Source organism: Tauraco erythrolophus, chromosome 5, assembly GCF_009769465.1.
Source record: "Tauraco erythrolophus isolate bTauEry1 chromosome 5, bTauEry1.pri, whole genome shotgun sequence".
Lineage (NCBI taxonomy): Eukaryota > Metazoa > Chordata > Aves > Musophagiformes > Musophagidae > Tauraco > Tauraco erythrolophus.
Window position 1 is genome coordinate 35,034,281 of NC_141469.1, and position 18,194 is coordinate 35,052,474.

The 18,194-nt window shown below is 42.4% G+C and overlaps 1 protein-coding gene across 1 annotated transcript; it reads left to right on the forward strand.

The window, feature by feature from the left end:
• The first annotated feature begins 10,319 nt into the window (after window positions 1-10,319).
• CYTL1 (cytokine like 1) lies at window positions 10,320-12,386 on the forward strand. Its single transcript, XM_009978734.2, has 4 exons — window positions 10,320-10,487; window positions 10,595-10,639; window positions 12,019-12,147; window positions 12,303-12,386. Exons 1-4 carry the CDS (start codon window positions 10,344-10,346, stop codon window positions 12,384-12,386), a joined length of 402 nt encoding a protein of 133 aa, XP_009977036.1. The 5' UTR covers window positions 10,320-10,343.
• Window positions 12,387-18,194: the final 5,808 nt, after the last annotated feature.

Here is an 18,194-nt window from a genome sequence, read left to right on the forward strand (position 1 = left end):
GAAGAGTAACTAGGGTGACAAGGAAAGGGAGGTAGAAGGGAAAAATGCCCACGTTGTCCCTTCTCTTCCGTTCACTGAATATTCTCATTGTTCTTTCTGCACCCCATGCAGTCTGAATTCATCCTCCTTGACCATGGGTGACCAAAAGTGTATATAATATTCCAGATGAGCAGATCCCTGCTTTTACTCCAGTGTCAATCTCTCCTTGTCCCTGCTGGCTATAACTCCTCTGACACATCCTAAGATCACACTCATCTTCTCCATGGCAATTCTGACCAATTACTAATATTCATGCCATGACTGAAGAGTAAATATGCAGTAATAAACTTAAGACATTTTTTTACATCCTCTCTCATCGCCATATAATGAGCTCTCGTATTATAGTAGAAATTTTACGCAAAACCTCATAGCCAAACACATAATACTATTGGATTTAATTATTTCCATTAATCTAGTGTCTAGTGACCTTTATTTATTTATTTCAGCTATTCTGATCCTCTTTGGTATTGACACTGGCTCCTAAACTTTTGGTTTTAGGTTATGTCAGTAAGGGTATATGGTAATACTTGTCACAAAGGTAGATGGTGATTAATCTAGTAAAGATAATGCTTTGGCCATATGTGTCTTTGTGGTACCAGGAAGTCGTTATTACATACAAACTGCTTGATTATAAGGTAGACGATGAATATATTAACTCCGGATAATTTAAGGTAAACAGACAGGATTTTCCCTCAGTATTTACCCAAGATTACTGGGGAATTGGACAGCCTCTTTCTCTCTTGTGCATTCACACATGCTTTTACCCTTTTTGGGCTATTTATTTGAGGAACAATGTTTTAACAAAGAACGTTTAAATCGCCTCTGCAAACTCTAGCATGACTTTACTCTTGTATACTCTATGTATATGTATATCAGAAGGACACTTTACATTTCAAAAGCTACACACTTCTCACAGTTTTTTGAAGACGGCTTCTTATTTCAAGAGAGCTTCTCATTTGCAAGGGCAGCCTCAGCTCTCAGCAAGAGAGAGCCTTGCAGTGACTCACTAGCTCTCATTGCCGACAAGATTGCTTTTTGCCCCAAATGCAGTTTGCCTGGTTTTCAGCTTGGGAAACTTCTTTAAATTCACCAGTGACTTCGCCAGCTAGACAACGACAGCATCAGAGTGTGAATCACACCATTTCAATGGGCTGATTGTGAAATAAATATGAACAGGAACAGCAGGGGGGCTGGCTTTTCTTCAGCAGTCACAGTTTCCTTTTCACTATATGCCCTTAAAATGCCCAGGCAGCCTATTAGCAGAGGGGAAGATTGATAGAACTGCATTTACATTTTAAATCAAGCCAAATTCTCACTTCCCTAGCCACAACCCTTCTAAAACATCAAACAAGCAAGCAAACAAAACAAAACAAGAAAAGCTGCAGCTGAATAGAAAGGAGGAAAATAAATGTTCATTTTATTACTCTTCTAATGGAAATTAGCTTAATGGTCCAAAGTTAAAAGTAGAGACGTTAAAGATCTCAGCTTGTTCTACACGTGAAAGGCATAACGCTGCAACCGGAGTGATTCTTCACTCAAAATATTTCTCTTCGTGCCATCCCTTGGTGCTTTCCTCAGTACATTATGCAGCTGTAATGTTGACTCTGGTTTGTTTCTCTTTCCTTTTGGGAATAATTATAAGGGTAAATTGAAACTTTCTAAAACCATGTAAGTAAGTAGACATGGTGTTGCTGAGAAAATGCCCCAGGACACCCTTGGATCTGACTCACCTTTCATCCAGCGAGTGGCCATGAACATCCATCCCTCCTCTGGTACCCCGTGCCCAGGTGAGCTGGGTTAAGTACCACCAGGCACTCTCCAGGAAGCCACCTGTGAACCAGCCATGCAGGCAGAAGGGGGCCATTTGGCACCTCGTCATAGAATCACAGAATGGTTTGGTTTGGAAGGGACCTCAAAGATCATCTAGTTCCAACCTCCCTGCTACAATCAAGTTTATCTTCTACTAGATCAGGTTGCTCAAAGCCTCATCTAACCTGGCCTTGAACACCTCGAGGGGTGAGGCATCCACAACATCCTTGCAGATGTTCTACCTGTTGAACATTGCCTACAGCTAGCCTGACAGAGGTGGGGTACACTGCCTCTGGTCTGCCTCTGCCAGGATTGCAGGGTGACCTCCTGGTGTAGGCAAGACCCTGCTGTGAGCTAGGGTCATGTTACTGTAGAGAGCTATCAACTATATCAGGCATGTATACTGCTACATTTCACTTGTCTTCAACTAACGCTTTTCTTAGTCACCCGACCTAAACCAATACAAACTAAAAACACACTTGTAGGGACACTCAGTCATCTGGGAATTCATTAGATGTGGTTCAGAAGCAGAAGGAGATTCTTTTTTCTTTTTTATTATCAAAAGGATTTAAAACAGAAAAGTTGCAATGAAGAATGAAATTTAGATTTAAATGACAATTACATCTGAAATGCAGTCTGGTATTGACACCAGTTTCTGACATGCTCAGATATTTATCTTTTCCTTGTTTAGAGGCTTTGACAGAACAAGAATACAGTTATTAAGTTTATTGATTTTCTTAAACACAATGAAACTCCACTTATTTTCATCATTTCTGGATTTTACCAAGTAGAGTAGATCATCAACTATTCCACCTTATTTTATACATTTTTGTTCTGTAGAAGACTATTCACACCTGTACAAGGTACTTGCCACATCGTTTGGTTTTAGGGCATTGGCAACGAAGGCTTTGAACTGTGTTGTGCCTCCAACAGACAGGACTCAGAAAGGTAATGCTCTCTGTGAGAAACAAGAAATAATGCGTCTGGTTTACCCTTGCTTTGGCTTTAGGGCTTTTGTGCTACTGAGAGCAATGAACTGAACACAAGTTTTAATCTAGAGTGAGAACGTAGATCTGCAGGAGTCTGTGACTTGTGTGATTGATTTCAGTGACGGCAGGATTTCTTCCATTACACTTAAACATAAACCGTGAGAAGCAGTGTATAGAAAGGAAAGTAGAAGTATAGAGACATGATGTATTATATGAACGTGTACTTTACCTTCTCAGCCAGCTGAGATAAGAATTTATTTTACCTTGAGGTTGTGCTAGCCTGCTGGAAGAACTGTTTTTGTATCTAGAAATACATACAGCAACATAAGCTTTGACATTTGCAGGTTTCTAGGCAAGAATAAATAGAAAACTGAGCATGCTAGCATGTTGAGCAGCTACTAAAAAGCTCCTGTGCAGGCTATAGTTCAGCGGAGAAGTCTCTTTGGATTCCTGCTTGGCTTAGACTGGGTTGTTATACAGAGCCGCTCTTCCAGTCTCATCCGTTTATTTTCTTTTAGTGACATAACGCTTCTGAAAGGTGTGGGAATACCAGTCCTAGAAAATTAAGTCCCTCGTCTCCTTGCAGATTAATCACGGCACGGACAAGAGCTCCTCAGAGAGACAACCTCCGAGACCAGATAGCTAAGACCTTGCATTTTTTCAGCTCTTGAATTCCCCCATGGGCTTGTATCGAGGACAAATTTGGCGGATGAATATATTTATTTGTATCACCTCTGATGCATTCTGTGCTCGCTGACATCATTTTTCATCACGAGTGTAATTAGGGAGGGTGGGAAGCTGACCGGCAATGATAAGACCTGGAGCTATCTGTCACATTCGCATGTGCACGTGGAGAGAGGGGGAGTGCGGGCAAGTGGAGGGCAGGAAAGCATGAATAACTTGATTTTACTGCTGAATGGGGGTGTAAACCAGAACAAGGCTCTCTCCCCAAAATCCTGTTACTGAGGCCCTGACTTTGGTGTTAATAAAGCATGGTATTACCTTAAGATAACTGACACAAGTGGTCTTGATGCTCAGACGGAGCGCAGACAAGGCACTTGTGTGCTGCCAGGAGGGAAGGGGACAGCTCTGCTGGTGCCCACGCCTGGCCAGGGAGCCAGGCTGAAAGCACGGCTGTTATTTCACCAGAGAGGTCTGCGAGCTACTCAGAGGTAAAATTGCCTTTTTCTTAGCAAGGCAGTGAAGACTTAAGACTCTAAATCCTGCATTACTTGAATCAATAAGCCTTGCAGTCACGGAAAAGAATATCACTGACAGGGCTAAAACCGCGTAATCTCCCGTCTCCCTGGCGTTGATGGCTACGTTCCCACAGCGTCCGTGGGAAATACCATTATCCCCATTACACAGACAGCAGCCAAGACACAGACAAGCGGGCTACTTCCAGACACTTGGGCAGGCATCTCCGAGCCGTCCCAGGCACTGCCATCACGCTGAGCCCCGCAGACCCCCGGGGACTCAGGAGTTTGCTGCCCAAGCCCCTGGTCTGCTGCAGAGGCAGGTGGGATACACTGCCCACAGAGAGGGCTGGTAAACATGGCCAGCGTCAATGAGTCAGTCACTGGTCCAAGGCAGCATAAGGAAATTATTCCTGTTCCTCAGCCCTCCTGGGCTGTCCCGTCTCTGTTGTGGACCACAGACTCCCCATTTCCATATGTTTTCCTGCAGGGAAAGTGCCAAGTGCCAGGCTCCTACTGGCAAGACCTCTAGATTTCATAGAATCATAGAATCATCTGGTTGGAAGAGACCTTCAAGATCATCGAGTCCAACCATTCACCCTGCACTGTCAAGGTCCCTAAACCATGTTGCTCAACACCAAATCTACACGGTTTTTAAACACCTCCAGGGATGGGGACTCCACCTCCCTGGGCAACCTGTTCCAATACTTCACAACCCTCTCTGGAAAGAAATTCTTCCTGATATCTAACCTAAATTTCCCCTGGCATAACTGGAGGCCATTCCCTCTTGTCCTGTTATTCATAACGTGGGAGAAGAGACCGACCCCCATCTCCCTACAAATTCCTTTTAGGTAATTGTAGAGAGTGATAAGGTCCCCCCTGAGCCTCCTCTTCTCCAGACTAAAAAGTCCCAGCTCCCTCAGCCGTTACTCATAGGACAAGTTCTCTAAACCCTTCACTAGTTTTGTTGCTCTTCTCTGAATGCGCTCCAGCACCTCAATGTCCTTCTTGAAGTGAGGGGCCCAAAACTGGACACTGTACTCCAGGTGTGGCCTCACCAGTGCTGAGTATAGGAGGACAATCACTTCCCTGCTCCTGCTGGCCACACTGTTTCTGATACATGCCAGGATTCCGTTGGCTTTCTTGGCTGCTTGGGCACACTGCTGGCTCATGTTCAATCGGCTGTCGACCAGCACCCCCAGGGCCTTCTCTGCTGTGCAGCTTTCCAGCCACATTTCCCCAAGCCTGTAACGCTGCAGCGGGTTGTTGTGGCCCAAGTGCAGGATCCGGCACTTGGTCTTGTTGAATTTCACACAGTTAGCCTGTAGTTAATTTCAGAACATTAGCTAGCTAATTTCAGAACATCTAATTTCTTTTTCTACCCCAGATGGCTTAGCTGCTTGTATAACCATTTTGTCTAAGAACAGGCTCTTGAGCAGTAACATCTGTTTCCTCAATATATAGGTAAATTTTTAAAAATAACAACAGCAGTGTAGAAGAAAGAAACCCATACCACTGAGTAGGCAAAGACAACTTTTGCGTAACTCTCACGGACAAACAGCCTTGCCACACCAGCCCGGGGACAGCCCTGAGGTCCTGCCTGCCTTCTGTGCTGCCCACAGCTTGGCCAAGCCATGCACATACATCTCCAGCAGACACTTATTTGTAAAGCAAAGGAGAAAAGGAGATGCGTTGGATTACCCCAGCTTCATATGCGGGCACATTGTGTTGCCATATCTGGCTTCCCCTCCGGACCAGGGGAGCTGGCAGTGTGGTGCACCTGCATGCCCAAGGCTCAGGGCAATGTGTGAGGCTGCACAAGCCCTGTCACAAAATTCAGTGTTGATGTCTACAAAAAGGCTCAACAAAGTACACTGTTGCACAGCAAAGAGAAAGACGACGAAGAGAGAAGACCATAACCAAAATGCTAGGGTTTCCAAGGAGCCTGCGAACACCTCTTCTGTGCTGAGGTGGACGCTTGCAGTGCAATTTAGCTCTGCTCTGAAGCAAGAAGTGGCACCTTCGCCACAATAGCCATTTGAGTCACGGGGCTTTGAACCACGTCTTAAACACACAGGGCTTTCTCTGTAAAGCACTGTTTTACTTTTCTTATTTTTCAATATAATCAGAAGCTCATTTCATGAGGTGTCTCGTGGTAGCCCCTGACTATTTTAAAATAAACATTTTCATTAAACAAGTGGATTTTGGTATGAGGAAGTCAGCAACTTGAAAGGGCTTTTGTCAAAAGTTGGTGGAGGCCCTGGAAGGCTGTTCAAACATGGGAGGAATTTCTGCCTGCATAGTGAGTCCTTTGACTTTTGGAAAAATATTATTGTTTGAGTTTTCAGTAACTTGGAAGCAAAAGGATAACATAGCTTAACATTTTTTTTTAAAAAATATATACACAGTTATGTCATGATAGACTTCAAATTTTCCTCTCAGTCCATGTGTCTGCTTTTGCTATGGAATATTCCTAATAAAAGAGTAAATAAATGCACTGTAAATAGCACTCGGGAGTGTAGTGACATCATCAGCCCCAAGGGTTGAGTGTCAGAGAGTGTGTGTCCTGAGCCCTCAGAGCCCCCGTATGCTCACTGAATTGAGGAGTACAGCACAGATCTGTCTGTGGTGGTGATGTCCATGTCATGATGATCATCACAGATATGGTGGTACTGACCGACTCCTGCTGTGCCCCTTTTTAATGCCAGCCTGATAGCCGCCCCACAAACTGGAAGGGCGGTAAATATTAGCTTTTCCACAGAGGCAATCCTTAGGTGAGTCTGGACTTTGACGTACTTTGATCTTTGTCCCTTCTCCTCCTGTACCTCTAAAGACTATTTCCGTGTCCATTTTTAATATTGCCTCTCAGATGCTATCATCGGCCTTTGTGAAGAACAGGTTGTGTCTCCCTGTTGAAGACCTTCTCTGTCCAATGCAGGGTATGCACCAGAATTAATAAGTAGCTTTGAATAAGTGACCGGATAAAAACAGTCACTGAAAAGAGACACTGAAGTTTTAAGGGCTTTGATAACTGTGTATGTGGTTCAGGGTTGTGCCAGGTGCCTTAGACTGAAAGTGCTCCCAGCGCCTGGTGTCACTGGCAAGTTCTCTTGAAGTCATCACTGAGCTTCCTAAAGAAGTCATTTTCTCATATCTGGACCATAAATTGAATGTACTCAAAATACCAGGGTAATCTTGCTGATGAGTTACAAATAGAACATAACTGAGAAGAAAGTATTTGTCTTTTTTGAACTGAGTTACATCTTCTGCATGCTGAGATGTGCAGAAGGGCTGATGAGCTAGTAGACGTTGGAAAATATCCATCTGAATCAGAATCAACTATGCATGTAATCTGGCCCAGGGAGTTGAAGATTTAGGTGAGGAAATTAAACTCTGGTCCTTGCTTTATAGCTCTTTTCTGTAAAAAAGGAATCCTTTTTCATGTTATTTCTGAGGGTAGCTAATTTTTTTAACTAATTCAGTAGATATCCATCACAGGTGGCTTTCCTTGAGTTAGTTTATGTGGGCTCACAGAGAAATCACAAGGCAGGAATACTGTAGCTGAGCAAAAACTTCAGAGAAATTACTTCAGCAATTTTGTCCCTTCACAAAGCAGAGAGTCATTTTTTTATTTGGTTAAATGTTTTGTTGAGTCCTGGACCCAGCCTTTGCTTTGCTCCTGGGCCAAGAAGAGCTTGGTCACTCAGCAAGTCATTGCATTTCCCTGTTCTGCAGAAGAAATCGGATGGGTGGATCATTTCCCTGCCTGTTGGTGGCAAAGCATCTCTGCAAACATGTGGGGCTGAGCAAATCTTGCCTCTTAGGACAGGTGTTGTGGGTATGCTGGCTGCAAGCACAGGGCCAGGCAGACTTCAAGTGCAAAGGCAGGAGCAGCGAGTGGTAGTCCTTTCCTCTCCCTCCCTTTGTCACCACCTCAGAATGTGTCTGTACAACCAAACACCCTGCACCTTCAGAAACGGAGAAAGGAAGGAATTCCAGGTCTCTCACTTTTGGGGCAAAAATCGTAAGCCCTCAGTGGTATGCGAGTGCTGGACTTTTGCTCTTCTGGATGTCTTCCTGGAGCTGAGAGCTGTGACTCGATAGGTGGCACCCAGTGCTTATACCAGGCTCCCTCAGATGTGACGGCTGGGTGAGGTTTTTGTGGCATGGGGCTCGCACCCCAGTTTGGGAGAGGCTATAGGAAGCTGCACACTTGCCTCTCTGGCCCTAGGCAACCAACGTATAGCTCAGTTCATAATGGCATTCTGAATCAGTGTTGGCACCTTTAACCTTATCCCATCCTAAGAAGTGAGATTTTTAAATAGCTTTCAGTTGCCTGAATATGGCCAAGACACAGGAGAGTTGTTCTGCTGTTTTTTTCATGCGAGACGAAGAGTGGTCATGAGGCCATGTTTGTCACAGTCACTTTCACCTCTAACTATCTTCTAGAACATGTTCCGTAGTATTTAATTGCAGTTTGAAATGGAGTCATCACTGTAGGCTTAATGTAGGTAAAATACCAAGAAAGAGAATATTGCTTGCACTTTAAAAAAAAAAAAAAAAAAGCAAACGCTTCATTTTGAAGCCATCCTTAGGAGCAGCTGGATGGCTGACTTCTTGTACTGGGAGAGCATTTACGCTGTTCAGAAGACTGCTCTTCTGGCAGAGCAACTACGTTTTAACAGCTTGCCAGATGAGAATGTGATAGAATGATAAAATTTCACTCCTACCCTCAGCTACTCTGTACAGTAATGAGATGGTGATTAAGAGCCTGTTTCTTTACTGGCAAGGCTCACAGTAAGTAGCATCCTTTCCTTGGACGTACACTAGGTTTAGATCTATGATCCTGCTGCTTGGGGCCATCTCAGAAGGTTTCCCGTCTTCCTCTGGCCTCTTCATTTCTTGTCTAGGCAACTCCCTTACCTGAAAATAAGACTCAGCAGCCCATTCACCAAGTCCAGCCCTAAATTCCCCACTGCCAGGAATCTCAACTTTTCTTTCCTCTCAATCTGCCAGTTTAACCTTCAGGAGCACATCATGTTACTAAACCAATAGGTCTTTATGAAAGCAAATAAATGTATAACGAGACAGTCGTACACAGCTCTTGTTTCCTATTTTCTCCAGGAGTTTTGGTGGATTTCAGTCAAGAGTCCTCTGCAATATATAGAATACTTCTTTTTTCCCAAAAACTAGTTTTCAAGACTCTGATTTTCTCTCTAAAATGGCTAGTGGGAAGTCCCTTTCTTTTACAGGTGTTCAGTCATTTTCCCTTCTCCCACCTTCAGATGAATGTTTTTCGTCTACTGCAATGCCAGGCGATTGCAGTACTTCATCAGATACTTTACTATTTTGATTAATACCTAGCTAGAATCTGAATTTAAAAGGTGTTGTGGGGAGGGGTTTTGGCAGGAAGATAACTTGTGAAATAACCAGTTCTTCATTAAAGGCTACCTCCGTCTTACAGGACAATTAACATGTAAGAACAACATATGTTCAGCCTCATGCCTGCATCCTAGCATCTGGATTTCTCAGCTCCATCTGGCATCTAATAAAAGAACAGAGCCTCAGAAATTCAACTCAGAAAGCGAAATAGTTTTTATACATTATGACAGCCATATAGAAATGTATTCATTCTGTTTGAGACCATGAATGTGTAAACACACAGGTGTCCCCAAGCAGCTATAACAAGCATCATTGTTTTTATTAAGAATTTGTAAGCATGTGCATGGGGTAAAAAAAGAAAATAATACTGAACTGCAGAGATTTTCTTTATAGCTGTAACCTTTCAGACCTGCTAAGGATGATAAGCAAGTCTGATTGATAACGCCTATGTAAGACACCAGTCCTGGAAGGATACCTCTGCGTCTGCAGCCTATGCAGTCCCGCAGCTGTACGTTACGTTCTCAAGAGACATATGTGCCAAAGCACATAAAAGATCAGCGCCTGAAACACTTTGATGACCCTGTGCTGTTTCTTACACATATTGGTGTTTCCTGAGATGCTCACTAGGTTGTTTTATTTCTGGAATGAAAAGTGCCAGTAATGTTTTTGTTACCCTCATTCCTTCCTTTCCCTGCTCCGGGCAGGAAAGTACTAGCAGCTCTGCCTCATAGGTTGGCAGGAAATTTAAAACAGCAGCAAACTGTTGCTCGGACCACCCCCAGACTTTTTTTTTTTCCCATTGATGCAGGAGACTATTTAATTGGGGGCTGACTTGTCAAACTTACTTGTTGATGCTTACCAGTAGCTGCCTAACCTCTAACGGTGATTTTTTCCCTCCCTTGCTCCTCGTTTGGACAAGCTCCCCACAATGAAGATGCTGCTGAGTCTGATTGCTCTTCTCTCTGCTGCCCTGTTAGCCAACGCAGCCCCTCCAACTTGCTACTCAAGGGTGTTGTCTCTGAGTAAAGAAATCACGGAGTCCTTTAAGGAGTTACAGACCTCCAAAGCTGTGGTGAGTCTACCTAAAAACTGCTTCTGCAAAGGTGCTGCAGGCTGCTTGCTTTTGACACAAGTTCCTCTCTAAACAAAATTGCAACAGGTCTGTCTTCTTTCCTGCAGGACTCGTGTGTGGAGATGCTGCCCAGGCTGTACTTGGACATACATGTAAGTTTTCACACTTCTTACTGCTCTGCAGAAAAGCAGCTACTAGAAAGAGAGGATAACTCTGAAGATTGTACCCCAGAAGACTGGTTTGAAATGAATATTTTTAAGCTTAATTAACTAGAGAGATGAGTGACTAAAAAAAAAATATCTCATTTTGAACATCATTAAAATCCCTATGGAGCTTCTGATATTTTACATGTTTAAAAAATTCAGAATTGAGAAATCAATATTTTGAAGTGATTACCATTTGTATGTTATTAATTGATTGTGACAGAGCCTTTTCAGAAGTTAAATATGTGCAACAAAACCTTGAATAATATTTTGAAAGAAGAAATGCAGAATAAACTTTCTTCATTTAATAAATCTACCTCATCTTATATCATGAGTGGCTTCTGGCACTGCAGTTTTAATAAAAAGAAGTACAGGAATACCTTCCTGGCTTTTCCTGTTTAAATAGCCCCTTGTTAAATCCTGAAAGAAAAAGTATGCCTGAGGATATGGAAGTGTGATACTGATAAAAGACGGCGGTAGTTATCTCCCAGCAAAGACAAAATAGCCTCCTGTGCACATAGTTTATGTCATAGTGTTCTGCCCTGGGATATCCAATATATTTTGCTTCTTTTCCCAGTGCTCAACTGTGTAACTAAAAAGTAGAAAATATCAGACAAACCACGAGATGTCTGACACATTTTTCCAGAGGCAACTTGCAACTTGTCAAGTCTTGCAAGTCAGAACCTTATAGATCCCAACTCCAGAGTTGCCAATGCCTCACTTCATTGCAAGCACCAAGAAATATGAGTCCAGTGCCTCAGTTTCCCTTGTTTTAAACCAAGAGCTGGTATGTTCATTTACCTGCTTCACAAGGACGTTGTGAAATTAATGTTGGCTGTGATTTATTTTGATAAAACAAAGTCTGAGATAAAAATTACTCTGAAAAAAAATTTTGCCTAGCATTCACAGAATTGGATATTGTACAGGAACAGAGGTATCATGTCTGTGAGATCTTGATAATCTGTTCACCAGCTAAATCAGGTGGTCTCTCAAATGGGAGACAGTGCACCTATTCTATAGGTAACTCCACCAACTACAGGAGCAGATTCGATTGTATTAGCAGTGCTGTCTCCTAAAGTGTGTGAGAAATAAGCTGGCAGGCCAGAACTGTGTCTATGCACTTGTCCAAGCCCTTATTTGGACCAAACATCTTTGTTATGAAATACTGACGGCGAATTTTCCTAACTGAAGGTTATATAAATTACATAGGCACAGAAGTAGGAATTCAAGGTTCCCACAGAGGCAGTAAGAATTTGGTAAGTGGTGGACAAGGAACATAAATCTGTGTTTGTGCAGGGTTACACATACATTTTTTGCGTGCTTTGCAGAACTACTGTATCTTGGCAAAACTCCGTGACTTTGTGGCATACCCCAGATGTGAGAGAGTGCTTGAAGTGAGTGAGCTGAAGGAAAAAGCCCGGAGCCTGTACACCATCATGATCTCCTACTGCAGAAGGGTACGTCAAGATGCACCAACAGGGATGTAGTCTCTGCTTTTAGCCCCCTCTGTCTCCACTCTGCCCCTTCAGGGATCAGGGCCTGAGCTTCTCAACATTGTGCTGTCTTCTGCCTTCCTCCTTACAAATGTTAGCCTTCTCTTTTGTTCCTCCAGGACTTAGTGTTCCTCACTGATGACTGTAACGCTCTGGAAAGTCCTATTCTGCCTCCCATTGAGCCCTCTGTCATTGAGAGCTAAAATGGAATCGACTCAAAATTGTACCTGGAAATTTCCAAGGAGAACGAAGAGTCAAAATACGCGTACATGGTCAACTACAACATTAACAACTAGATCTCTTTCAAGCACACTAGCAGTATTATCTCAGACCCACCCATTTTCCTCCGCCTTGGCAGGAAATGAACCACATGCCTTGCATACCTACTGAGCTGCTAGGGAAACTACGCTTAGAGAGCATTTTTTCATTTGGCCAGGTATGATGTTTCAGCTTAGTCAAATGTATAAAGTATGTTTTGTTTAAACATTAGATACTAGATTATTATTTTACTCTTTTATGAATAACTAGATTCATATAAAGAAAATACATTACGATCAATATTCTATCCTGACTTAGCAGTTCTTCTTTTATTAGATGGGCTTGGAAGGGATCACATTTGTTTTTCTTAAAGTGTTTGATAGAAGTGTAACTCTATACTGGCAGATGTCTCTCTACATGGCTTGTCTATGTATGCTGATAGTTTTTGATGTCAAACTTGTAAGACTAGAGGTGAAAGTAACCTGTCTCTGTGGAAAACTAAATAAAAACAACCTTCTAATCCAAGATGCTTGTGTTACATCATGTATTTCGAGATCAACCGAAAGGTGTCATTCTTGCAAACTTATTTTTCACAGTCACTTGCAAGTTGTTTTTCACAGTATAAGACTTCTTTAGCTTTGTTTCCATAGCAATGCAAACTTTGCTGTGTCTGCATGATTTGACAAGACGTAAGTTTTTACTGGGGCAATCTTTCCCTCCTGCAAACAATTTCTTTGATGAAATTAGTGGATTTTTTTTAAAATACCATTTCTGTGTTGTGAGAATGTAAATTGTGAGGCAGTGGCTCAGAAAGCCTGTTAAAGGTTTGGACAGATTGTTGTGTCTCTAAGACACAGGCCCTATACTGAGCTATTGAGATTAATAAAATTTCCAGATAATAGTTCCAGAGTCAGGGACCCCTTCAGCGTCTGCAGGACATGAGACTTTTACACCTGGCAGCAATTTGATGCCAAGAAAGAAAGGATCTTTCCCGTATTCATGGAAGTACCTGCTATTACCCCAGAGTCCCTTCCTTCCCTCTGTGCAAGTTGCTGCTCCCTCTCCTATATAGTATTCAGTGATTGTTAAGTTGCAGCACTGCCAACTCCAATGACTTGGTCAGTGATGTCACCATGTCTTATAGGAACTCAGTCTTCTGTAGTCATGAGATTATGTGACAATCACAGCTCCTCTATCATCCTCTCATTCCAATGAATATTTGAAGATATGAACCAAATTGATTGACAACTGTTACGGAACTAAGTGAATCATAATATTAATTCAAAGGAAAAAATTTTCAAGGGGGGAGGAAAAAGCAGGGGTTTTCTTTATTTTGGAGTTACCCTGTTCTGTAGAAACTATTCATCTGATTTTAGCTGTAGAAAATCTGACTATCCCATTGAACCACAGAATAAGGGTAGGAAACACTGAACTCAGGAGAGATACAGAGGGATGAAAGCAAACAAGTGGTTTTCTCTTCAGTTTGTTTCAAATCTAAGTGTAGATTCAAGGAACATACCTGTCAGACTTTGTACTTCTCTCCTGAAGATGAAGTCCTCATGTGCTAGCCCTACCAATTCTTTTCATGAGCCACGGTTCCCACAGGCAGCTCACAGGGGTTCCCACTCAGATGTCTCTATGGGCATCTTGTAGAGAGAGCAGCAAGATCAGGAATTTGAGCTAGCACCAGGCTGAACTCAAAGAAGTGCAACAGCTCAGGCAGTCCTACTATCAGAAAAATCATTGCTTAGTTTGCCTTTTAGGATTATTTTCCTCTCCAAGCCAGCAACCTCTGTGCAAGATCCTACGCACTCCAAGGATACCAATATAATTTTTTCTGTATCACCTGGACATAGCCAAGGCCAGCTCCTCCAGCAGCAACCATATCCTGGAATAAGGGCACCTATCAGCATGCTGCAAGGAGCTGATAACCACATAGGGAGTGTGTAAGCACTGGCAGCTGCCTGACTTAAGGACAAATGCAGGTGGAGTTGAACCATTTGCTGTCAGACTCTACATTCAAGATTTTCCTCCCTCTAACCAGGGGCTTAGCCACCGCCTGGGATAATATCAAGGCCCATGCATGTCCATATAAGTACCAAAACCACATCACAGCCCCTGTTTTTCATACCTTTATACAAAGACAGCCATGGACATACCTTGCAAGAAAGTGTGTTATGGTCGCCACAAGCCACAGCGTTTGCAGAGCTAACCCAGGGACTGGGCGCAACATGTGCTTGGAAGCTGGTAGTTAATTTTTGATTTTTTTCCACCTCCAGATGTCATGGGTTTTAAACACAGGCCTGTTGTAAAGCTTGCGTTGTGACTGGGTGAACAAACTGCAGAGTAAGATGTGTTTCCTTTCCCGCAGAAGCCCATGCAACACCGTCCCTAGAACTGGACCGTGTTTAAAGTCTGTACAGGTAACCAGGTAACCATGGCACCTCTGTCCCTGCTTCTTTCCTGTCACAGGGACACACACTTTCTGAAATTGAGTATTTGATAAAGATTTTCTCAGGAATCTCCTCATAACTCCTCTTTTTTGTGCTTTATTGAAGTAAATAAGCCTTCCCTAGTTCATTTTGATGGAACTCATGATCCTAACTCCAGATTTCTCCCATTACGTTCCCATTCTTTCAACCACATTCCAAAAATATTTCTCCTGCTTTAGGCTGATTATACGTACCCTAATGTCTTTAGGACAAAATTTCTTGCAAGAAGTCTTTGGAACTGGAAATAGACTATAAATCATTAGTTTGTTAGTGTTTCTTTAGCTAGTAACTTTAGCCTTTTCATGACTGACAAGGACAAACTGTGTCTGCAACACACTCTTAACAGGCTTACTTACCAACAGCTCAGTTCAGTACAGCTCCACCCTACTTCTGCAGAAGCTGAGAAATGCAACGAGATGCTTTGGGAACTGTGCATATTTGAATGGACTTTAAAAGCCTGTCTTCCATTTGCAGATGCTGTATATTTTATTCCCAGAATCAGATTTGCCTGGTCCTCAGTGTGCTTTTACACTAAGCGTATTCCCTGCGGTTTACGCTGTGACTCTCTTCACATCCTGTATGTCATTTTTAATGGAAAGTGTGCTGAAAGCAAAGCTATGCTCTTTCAGTTCAAGGTAACCTGCTGTCACTCAGACTGTCTTAATGAAATTTGTGAGTAGATGAACCCTTTTTATAAACAGCATCTTTTTCCAGAGTGTCAGAGTCCAGGGGAAAAAAACACTGATAAAGAGATCTAATCCACTTGTAATTTGCCAAGAAATCATTCACTTCTCCCTTTCAGTAAGACAGCAAGCTTACTAACTTTTTAATTTACCATTATACCAGCTATATAAGGAGCAGTTGAGCCATTCACGCAGCTGAACATTTATTCCTGCAACATGGCAGCCCATGCTCATTAGGGTCGCAGCCAACAGGGAGACCGTGAAGGGATTAAGACAGACATATTTGTTGTAATTTGTCGACTGGCATCTTGCCTAGTTAGTGCAGGATTTTACTAAAAGCACATCATTAAGAAACTGCACTCAGTTTGTACGATCATTAGAGAAGAATTGTAGAAAAACAAAGCATCTGTTCTGTTGTCTTGCCTGTTGAAGGAGGTTTGTTGGCAGGAGCACTCAATCCTAGAACAAGGTTTCCTTCCACAGACTTCTCTCTGACTGCAAGAAGCCTCACTAAAGAGCAGTCCTAGGACTGCCAGGCTCTCCCTCATATTATATAGAATCTCAAGGCAGTCAAAATGGTAGGTCTTGGGAACTGTTCCTGCAAAACTGTTCAAAGACAGTTCCAATTTTGCCAAAAAGTTGTATTACAGATTTTACCAGAACCAACTCCCTTTCCATCTCTTTTTTTTCCAGTATCAGTCACACAGGCTTTCCTTAAGTAAGCACTCTGGTCACTCAACTCCTCATATACAGTTTTTTGGTGAAACCAGGCTAGCAAATGTTTAATTTCTGGCCACTACCCCAAGTAGCCTTCACACATGATTAGATCATCCAAGGATGACAGGGTTCCACTGATGGTCTGTGGATAACATGTGACTTGCTACTAATTTATAGGGTACAAATTAAAAGATGTCTTATGAAATCCTTTAAAGGGGAAGGGAAGGGAAGGGAAGGGAAGGGAAGGGAAGGGAAGGGAAGGGAAGGGAAGGGAAGGGAAGGGAAGGGAAGGGAAGGGAAGGGAAGGGAAGGGAAGGGAAGGGAAGGGAAGGGAAGGGAAGGGAAGGGAAGGGAAGGGAAGGGAAGGGAAGGGAAGGGAAGGGAAGGGAAGGGAAGGGAAGGGAAGGGAAGGGAAGGGAAGGGAAGGGAAGGGAAAGTAGCATTGGGGAGGAATCTGAATTTTTAAATTATACACTTTTCGAGAGCAGAGCACTCACATCTATATTGAGAAAACAAATAAATAAATACATATATACCCTGAAATCTTGTTTCATGTTCGCAGATCTGTAAAGAGAATGTGTTCAGACAGATAAGAGGATTCTGAAGTCAAACAGATGTGGCGGAGGGAAGAAAAACCTCCCCAGAAATGTTTTGCAATAGATCGAAATATATTGACTTTACTTCATTAATATTCAAACCTTACAGAAGAAAAAAAGCCAAAGTCATAGAACAAGAAAGGAACTCGAAACCTCCTAATGCACCCTGTGAGCCCAATACTAGCCTGGTTATCCCAGGTCTTTCCTGACAGCAGTTTGCCTGAAAGATTTTAAGAAAAAGTTGATGTAGTTGTAATCTACAACAGTAGATTACAAATAAAAAATAATTTCCAAGAATCTAGAGACATATTTAAACTTTTTTATTTAAGATGAATGTAGAAATATAGAGTACGAGTTGGCCTCACTATTCTATAAGGAAGAAAACATTTAGGGGAAAACAAAAAAAAAAAGCAACAGATACTGAAATACAGTGGCTGCTCCTTTTGCTGTACAGGTAGATATAAAGTCTACTGGAGTCAGCAGTAGTTTCTTGAATAGACTATGCAGTGAGGAATCATGTTTTTTAAATTCATATGGACTCTACAAAAAGTGATCCACACCTTCTCTTTCCCAGGACACTATCCCAGCTCCCAGGCTGTCAAATCCTCCTAGAACTGAGCCATGGCACAACTGAGGATGCAAGTTTAATTTTAGACCCCTACATTAAATGTCTTTGTGCCTTTCTCTGGCACTCTCTAACATAAAACAGTTCATGTCCTAACTACTAAACACTTGCCTTCCTAAGAGGCTGGCTGCAGCCAAGTAGCCTCTTGGCAATGGACTCTGGTCCATGCTATCTTCCAGACCACATCCAAATCTTTTTTGGAGTGGCATCTGCACCCCGGTCAAAACTGTGCACAGAACTGCTATAACAATTTCCAAGTATAGCCAGGTGTGGTTGAATACCTGAAAACATTCCTAACACTGAGCAAATAAATAAAAGACTGGTTTTGGATCACAATGTTTCAGTTGTTCTCCTGGGAGAAGAGCCGTGCTTTCCAGATTGTTAATGCATTTCATATTATTATTGAATTAAAACAGAAACCCTGAAATAGTCCAGGGAACAGATCCCAAACCTGCCAAGTTTCCATATGACTTTCCCATAAGATAAGTAAGAGGTAAATGAGTCAGACAGGTGTTATTCTTATTGAGAGAGAAAGAGAATTTACTAAAATTACAATTTTTAGTAAACCAGGGTTAGGCAGAAGCACTTCTAATGACCTAGGAAGGGAAAAAATTGTTATTTGGAGATCATAACTTTTTTG